The sequence below is a fragment of the Triticum aestivum genome, chromosome 7B (assembly GCF_018294505.1).
Source record: "Triticum aestivum cultivar Chinese Spring chromosome 7B, IWGSC CS RefSeq v2.1, whole genome shotgun sequence".
Lineage (NCBI taxonomy): Eukaryota > Viridiplantae > Streptophyta > Magnoliopsida > Poales > Poaceae > Triticum > Triticum aestivum.
The window spans coordinates 149,837,108-149,844,487 of NC_057813.1; the positions used below are offsets into that span (position 1 = coordinate 149,837,108).

At 50.7% G+C, this 7,380-nt stretch overlaps 1 protein-coding gene across 1 annotated transcript; it reads left to right on the plus strand.

Moving 5' to 3' along the window:
* Positions 1–677: 677 nt before the first annotated feature.
* LOC123157248 (uncharacterized) lies at positions 678–3,636 on the plus strand. Its single transcript, XM_044575509.1, has 2 exons — positions 678–2,635; positions 3,307–3,636. The coding sequence occupies exons 1-2, from the start codon at positions 806–808 to the stop codon at positions 3,403–3,405; spliced, it is 1,929 nt and encodes a 642-aa protein (XP_044431444.1). The 5' UTR covers positions 678–805; the 3' UTR covers positions 3,406–3,636.
* The last annotated feature ends 3,744 nt before the right edge of the window (positions 3,637–7,380 follow it).

Sequence of the window (7,380 nt, forward strand, 5' to 3'; positions counted from 1 at the left end):
ACGCGGCCACACTACCATAATCTCGTCGTGTTCCCGTTGCTGCTCACCACGCCACTTCTCCCCACCGATGTGACCTTGTGTTGCTCCCCTGATGCATCTCTATCGTCACCAACGCCGTGCTCGTGAACGTGCAACAACTCGCTTACGAGCCACTATTTTCAATATTGGGCCTCTCGGCTATCCAGGGTCGGCATGATGTGTTCTAGTCAGATGCTCCAAACTTTGTTAGGCCAACTCCAACGCACAGGCCCAAAGCAGACACCAGCGTCGTTATTGTCCACGAGCCCATAGGCGCACCCAACCTTGCCGACACATTTTAGCATATTTGGAATTTAAAATATTTTACATTGCCATAAAAATCCCTTCCGTCAACTTAAATTAAACTTTAAAAAGGACAAACTTCAAAAAAAAAAGTACAATAGGAGCACTTGTTTTCTTTGTTTTCCAGCTCAAGAAAGACCAGACATGACACAGCTGTCGGACCAACCAACGTTTCACTGTCGGGCAGCCACGTGTGGTTACACATCGCGGGCCCCGCATGGTCACCGCCCCGCCCCTCCAGTTAGCAACCGGTAAATCCACCCATCCCCTTCCTAAAGGCGACAGAAATTAATCCCCAGTAATTAATCGTCAATTATGGTTACCCCACCCGCGCTAATCACCCACCAAATCCATTCCTCCCTCCCGGTCCCCGTCCCCGATTCCAATTCCACCACCTCTCCGGCGCGGGGCCGGGCGGAGCGGAGCGGGCGAGGCGGCCAGGGTTTCCCACGCCCCACCGCCGCCGCCGCATTCCGTCGACCGCATGGCGCTCGTGCCCAGCGGCGACCAGGCGGCGGCCTGCAAGGCCACCATCCCCTGGTCCGAGATGTTCCGCTCCGCCTCCGTCCGCCGCCCCAAGCAGGCGGAGGACCCGCCCAAGCCCGCGCCCACGCCGCCGGGGAAGAAGGCGGCGCCGCCGGCGGAGGCCGAGGGGCTGTCCCTGGAGCCGGACGCGCGCCTGGCGCTCTACATCGCCATGGCGCACGCGGGGCTCGCCACGGCGCTGCTCGTGCTCTACGGCCTCTACATGCTGCTCGCCGACTTCCTCCGCCCGCTGCAGTGGGCGCTGCTCTGCTCCGTCCCGCTCCGCGAGACGCAGCACGCGCTCGTCGCCTTCTGGGAGCCGCCGCTCCGCGGCGGGTTCAGCGCCACCGTGCTCGCGCTCCCGCTCGCCGCTCTGCGCTCCTGCGCGGCCACCCTCGCCGACGCGCGCGCCGCGCTGCTGCGCCGTCCGCTGCCTCCGTCGCCGTCCTTCCCGCGCCTCCTGCGTTGGCTCGCCTCATCCTTCTTCTTCCTCCTCCTGCTCGAGCGCCTCGGCGCCGCCGCCGCGCTGCTCCTCCTTGGCGTCTCCCTCGCCTTCTACGCCGCCTCTCCCAAGCCCTCCTCTTTCATCCCCCGTGCCGCCTCCTCCCGCATCTCCGGTCGAACACCTTCGTCCCGCGGGCTCCTCCTCACCGGCGGCATCCTCCGCCACCTCAGGACCCTCGTCGCCGTCGGCCTCATGCTTGGCATGATTGCTGGCTTCCTAGGAGGCAGCTTCTTCTTCTCCTACAAGATCGGACTCGAGGGCAAGGACGCCGTCATGTCCCTCAAGTCCCACGTCGAAAATGGCAACTACTCCGAAAAGATTGGCCTCAAGAAGTTGCTTGACGACAATGACATCCCGGGCTTGGTGGAGCAGTACTCAGGGAAGCTCGTCGAAACCGTCTGGGAGCAGGTAGACCAATTGGCTGTACAATACAACCTTACTGATTTCACTAGTGGATTCAAGCACTTCTTGATCAGCCAATCAGTCCCATCTGGTGCCAAGAGCAAGGAGCTCATCACTTATGGACCGCACCCGTACTCGCTAAAGCTGCAGGCCATTACGCTGCGTGTGAAGAGAAGGGAGTGGCTGGAGATCTACAAGGAGCTGGACTCATTCTTCAGGGAGCTGTTAATCACAAGGGAGGATCTAGTAGTGAAGGCCAAGGACCTGGCTTTGCAGGGCACGGAGATTGCGAAGAGTCTGCTATCTAGCGGCACCTCTGTGCTCGGTGGTAGTGCCAATTTGATGCTATCCATTGCTCTCCGCATTCTCTCTGGTGCAGCAGAGGTGCTCAATTTTGTGTCACAGCTGATGGTCTTTATGTGGGTGCTGTACTACCTCATCACCGTTGAGGGTAGCGGGGCAACGGAGCAGGTCATTGACCTCTTACCGGTGTCCAAACAAGTAAAGGAGCGTTGCGTCGAGGTTATAGACCATGCCATTAGCAGTGTCTTGTTAGCCACTGCCAAGATTGCTATATTCCAAGGATGCCTGACATGGCTGTTGCTCAAGTTCTTTAAGGTGCATTTTGTGTATACAGCAACTGTGTTTACAATCATCAGTGCACTTTTTCCAATACTACCAGCATGGCTGTCCTCAATATTTGCCGCAGCGCAACTGCTGACGGAAGGGAGATATGTTCTCGCGGTTATGGTTACAGTGATACACCTTGTGATCATGGATTATGGAACCACGGTCATTCAGGAGGATATACCTGGGTACAATGGGTATCTGACTGGCCTTAGCATAATCGGTGGCATGACATTATTTCCCAATGCTCTCGAGGTACGGATATTATTCTAGGCTTATCTTTTTTTGTGTTATTAGGTGCATTTCGCAGTTTAAACTTGCATATGCCATGATAATGAACTTCCTGTAGTTCAGTTGCATGAGTTTTCCTATATGGTATTTTCATAAATAAATCAGGAGGTATTAGAATCTAGGGCTTTTTTTTTAGATGCAACTAAAAGAGGTTTTACTGTAGGCTACAAGTATTTTCTGTCTTCCTCTGCATGCCAAGTTATTAAGCGTAGAGAAACTTATGCACTAATCAGGCTAGTCAAGTCAATACACACTACAAAAATATTTTTCTAATCCCGCTAGTTGCACCGTTGCTCTCCTCTGTGTTCATGTAACTCCACACATCTTTCTGCTCCACAAGTTTGCGCTCTATCTTGCACTGCATTTATGCGTATATTATTGTGCACCTTTAGCTGTATTGTACTGTAAATGTTCTTATAGTTTGCTAACAGATCTGTACTAAAGCAGTTATGTTGTTTAATTCTTTATGGAGTATGTGTGCATACTTTGACACCATCTGCTTGTCCATTAATTCACAAAGAATCATCCTGCTACTCTGAGAACATGCCACTGTACCATAGTTCTGTTGTATTGTGCATCTGAGGGTTGATCTTTCCATTACTCACTTTGAGATGACCATTTGGTGTTTTTTTCAGGGTGCAATATTAGGCCCCCTTATTATGACGGTCGTGATAGCATTGAAGAACCTGTACACAGAGTTTGTGCTTGCTGATACAGAGGAGATGAGCAGCTAGCATTGGATGAAAGAAAACATGGTTGAAGAGAATACTTGCGTAGGGCCTTTACTCTGTATTTCCATGTTGGCTTTTACCTTGTACAATGCCCGAGTATACAAGACACTGCATCAGCTATGACTCATTCCCCTTTGTTGTAATTTACCCTCTTTGTAGTGCAACTCAATATCTATTGGATTTTCCGATAGATCTGGTTTTGATATGCATGGGATTGGCCCTCTGTTTGATTGATGTCGAAATTGTACAGTTTTTTTTAGTGATATAACTAATTCACATGCACCTTGTTATGCGCATCCAACTGCTTAATTCTCTGTACAAGTAATACTAATAGTCTGATAGTCATTGTTTCTTTTGATGTTCAACATTTTGTGCTGTGCTAAGTGAATGGATCAGGTAGCAAGCAGTTCAGAAGAGATTACCATGGTCAGATCAGGTCACCTGCTCAATAGAACAGACCCAGTTGGGGTGGGGGTGCCAAACACTTATGTAACTGCAGACTTGAGACAGCTAAATTAGCTCACTAATCGTGTCACTGCCTCTGCTCCAGGTTCGTGCAGGTGCTTGCAACAACTCTCTAGTTTTGCTCAGAACAATTACCCTTCAATTGCTTGTAGCAAGTAACTAAATACTCCTCCCCTCCAGTATAAGGTTGTACTAAAGCAGCGACAAGTAATATGGATAGGAGGGAGTACTGATTAATATAATGGTATTACCTCTGTTCCAAAATATAATCTTGAAAGGGAGGTAGTATGATATTATCTTGGGTTGTTGTTAGCTTGTGAGCTAAAAAGCACTGCTGTAGCAAGTACTACAAAATATTGATTAATATATTATGATATTGTTCCTTTTGATGTAATATCACTAACTTTTGATGTCACTTATCCTCTAAACAATCACCGTGCAGGTGCTTGTAGCAGGTACTAAATATTGATTAATATATTAGATGATATTATCTTTGGTTGCTGTTAGCTTGTGAGCTAAAAAGCATTGGAGCCTTCCTTTTGATGTGAACTTGGCTTTGAGTGATCTGGATTCTGGAGTGCAGCTTTCCTTTCTGCGACCGGCTGGAAAAGCCCGCATTCCTTCCAAAGCTTCACAATTGTATGTTTTTTTCTCAATCTTTACGTGGATTAGCATCTAATCACTCCCCACTCTCTAGACCGTAAGGAAAATGTAATTTCTTGCAGTTTATTCTGACTAGTCGCAAATTTTGTTTCTAGAAAGGAAAAAAGAAGATCAGGGAGGAGGGGCTACTCACCATTGGCATTTTCTCATGATGTTACGGGCTGTCTAGACTCTTTCAGAGAATCTGTTAACCAAGTACGTATTATCCTGTCTGTTAACTGTTCATCCGATGTGTACCAGCTGATAATGTTATCTGCTGTCTAAGCTGCCTCTTCTTACCCGGTCTAGTCAACGGTCGTGCACACAGGCATCAGCTGGGCAATTTCTTCAAATGCCTACTTATATTAGTTTATGTTGTTAGCATTGGAATAGTACATATGTTGTACTACGTCCAATCTCGAGCCGATCTTGACCTTCGCAATCATGATGTTTGCATCTGGCATGGGTACATAATCATGGCGTGGTGTCGCCGAAGATTCTTGCTGCCGGGGTTTCGCTTTCCTGTGACAGCCCCCCGGCTTTGTTTGTCGAGATGAATAATCCTGATGTCACCGCCAGGCACACGGTACCTGGTTATGAGTAGCTGATCTCTTCCTCCTCCTACCGCCACCCACCTCCTCCACCTCCTCCTCCTCTCTACCGCTCGCATTGCTCCTAAGGCAACATCGCAAGCCCAACCCTAGCGCCACTAAAAGTTGCCGATCTCGAAGCCCCCTTCCGCCGCTGAAGCCGGCATAGCCGTGGTGGCGGCAGGCCTGCGGTGGTCCACTGGTACGGCTGGAGAGATCGCGCGCAGCGGCCGGGGCGGCGTCTCTTGGTTGTACAACGACGGTCGTCGTCTCCCTGCTCTGGCGATGGTTGGCGACGGTGTTCCGTGGATCTGATTCCCTCCTAGATCCGTCGTTGGTCTAGCTCATGGTCGGCGGGCGACGCATAGCGGAGCCAACGAGGTATGCTGGAGGGGATGCTGGAGTTCGGTGTTCCGGCGGTTGCGTGCGCTTCCACGACGTGGCTTCGCATTGATCCAGCCTTCGCTAGTTCGGAGTGGCACAACTGCCGGTGAAAACCGCGCCGATTTCAGTCATGGCAGCGTCTTAGGGGTCATTTTCTTGTCGAAGGCATCGTCGTCACCTCGCTCCGGCAGTTTCGCTGGAAACCCTGGATCTTGATCTCCCGGATTGGATGACGATGGTGCCTTCAATGGTGTTCTCTCTCATGGGGGCATTGTTTTGGAGGAGATGCTGGCTGGAGGAGCCAATAGGTGGAGCGATGTTGCATCTGCCACATCTACATTGGGGGTCTCGGTAATGAACGCGCGTTAATGAACACACGCAGGATGATGGCGTTGTCTAGCGTCGTGGTGCCATCGACGACAATTGGGCCTGGCATGGTTAATGTGTTGATTCCTCCTGAAGATGGGATGGCGGAAGATGGTGGCGGTGGATTCTAGAGTGCGCATGTGGTGCACGGTGAGGGTCTTCAAGACCGGTTGGTGCTCTCGACTCGTCGTGGGGCGGCTTGGTGAGTGAAAGGATCGATATGGTTCACTAGAGGGGGGTGAATAGGCAACTACCAACTTTTTAGCTTTTCTTTAACAAATTAGGTTTAGCAACAAATAGGCTGTCTAGATCTGCAACTAGGTGAGCAACCTATATGATGCTAACAAGAATTACAACAAGTGTAAGCAAAGGATACAACACAATAATAGCTTTGCACAAAGTAAAGGTAAAGATAACCACAAGTGGAGCCGGTGGAGATGAGGATGTGTTACCGAAGTTCTTTCCCTTTAAGGGGAAGTACATCTAGTGCTCCCCAAGAAGCCACTAGGGTCACCGTATTCTCCTCACGCCCTCACACAATGCGAGATGTCATGATTCCACTAATGGTGCTCTTGAAGGCGGCGACTGAACCTTTACAAACAAGGTTGGGGCAATCCCCACAACTTAATTGGAGGCTCCCAACAACACCATAAATCTTAACCATAATGGAATGTGGCTCCAAGGTGATCTCAACCTTCTAGGGTGCTCAAACACCCAAGAGTAACAAGATCCGCAAGTGATTAGTGGGGGGAATCAGATTTCTCTTGGTGGAAGTGTAGATCGGGGCCTTCTCAATCAATGCCTAGGAAATCAACAACTTTGATTGGCTAGGGAGAGAGATCGGGCAAAAATGAGCTTTGTGTTGGGGAACTTAGTAATTTCAAAATATTTCCTACGCACACGCAAGATCATGGTGATGCATAGCAACGAGAGGGGAGAGTATGTCCACGTACCCTCGTAGACCGAAAGCGGAAGCGTTAGAACAACGCGGTTGATGTAGTCGTACGTCTTCACGGCCCGACCGATCAAGCACCGAAACTACGGCACCTCCGAGTTCTAGCACACGTTCAGCTCGATGACGTCCCTCGTACTCCGATCCAGCTGAGTGTCGAGGGAGAGTTTCGTCAGCACGACGGCGTCGTGACGATCTTGATGTTCTACCGTCGCAGGGCTTCGCCTAAACACCACTACAATATTATCGAGGAGGACTATGGTGGAGAGGGGCACCGCACACTGCTAAGAGATCAAGAGATCAATTGTTTTGTCTAGAGGTGCACCCTGCCCCCGTATATACAGGAGCAAGGGGGGAGGGGCGGCCGGCCTAGGAGGGGGCGCGCCATGGGGAGTCCTACTCCCACCGGGAGTAGGACTCCCTCCTTCCTTGTTGGACTAGGAGACGGGGGAGGAAAGGGAGAGGAGAAGAAGGAAAGAGGGGGGCCGGGCCCCCTTGCCCTAAACCAATTCGGTTTGGGCCTTGGGGAGGGAGGCGCCCCACACTCCCCTTGCTGCCCTCTATTTCCACTAAGGCCCA

Excerpts from the sequence above, each read along its gene's own strand:
- LOC123157248 (XM_044575509.1), top strand. The coding sequence starts at position 806 with ATGGCGCTCGTGCCCAGCGGCGACCAGGCGGCGGCCTGCAAGGCCACC. Across the intron at positions 2,636-3,306 it reads TATTTCCCAATGCTCTCGAG|GGTGCAATATTAGGCCCCCT; the intron begins GTACGGATATTA and ends TGTTTTTTTCAG.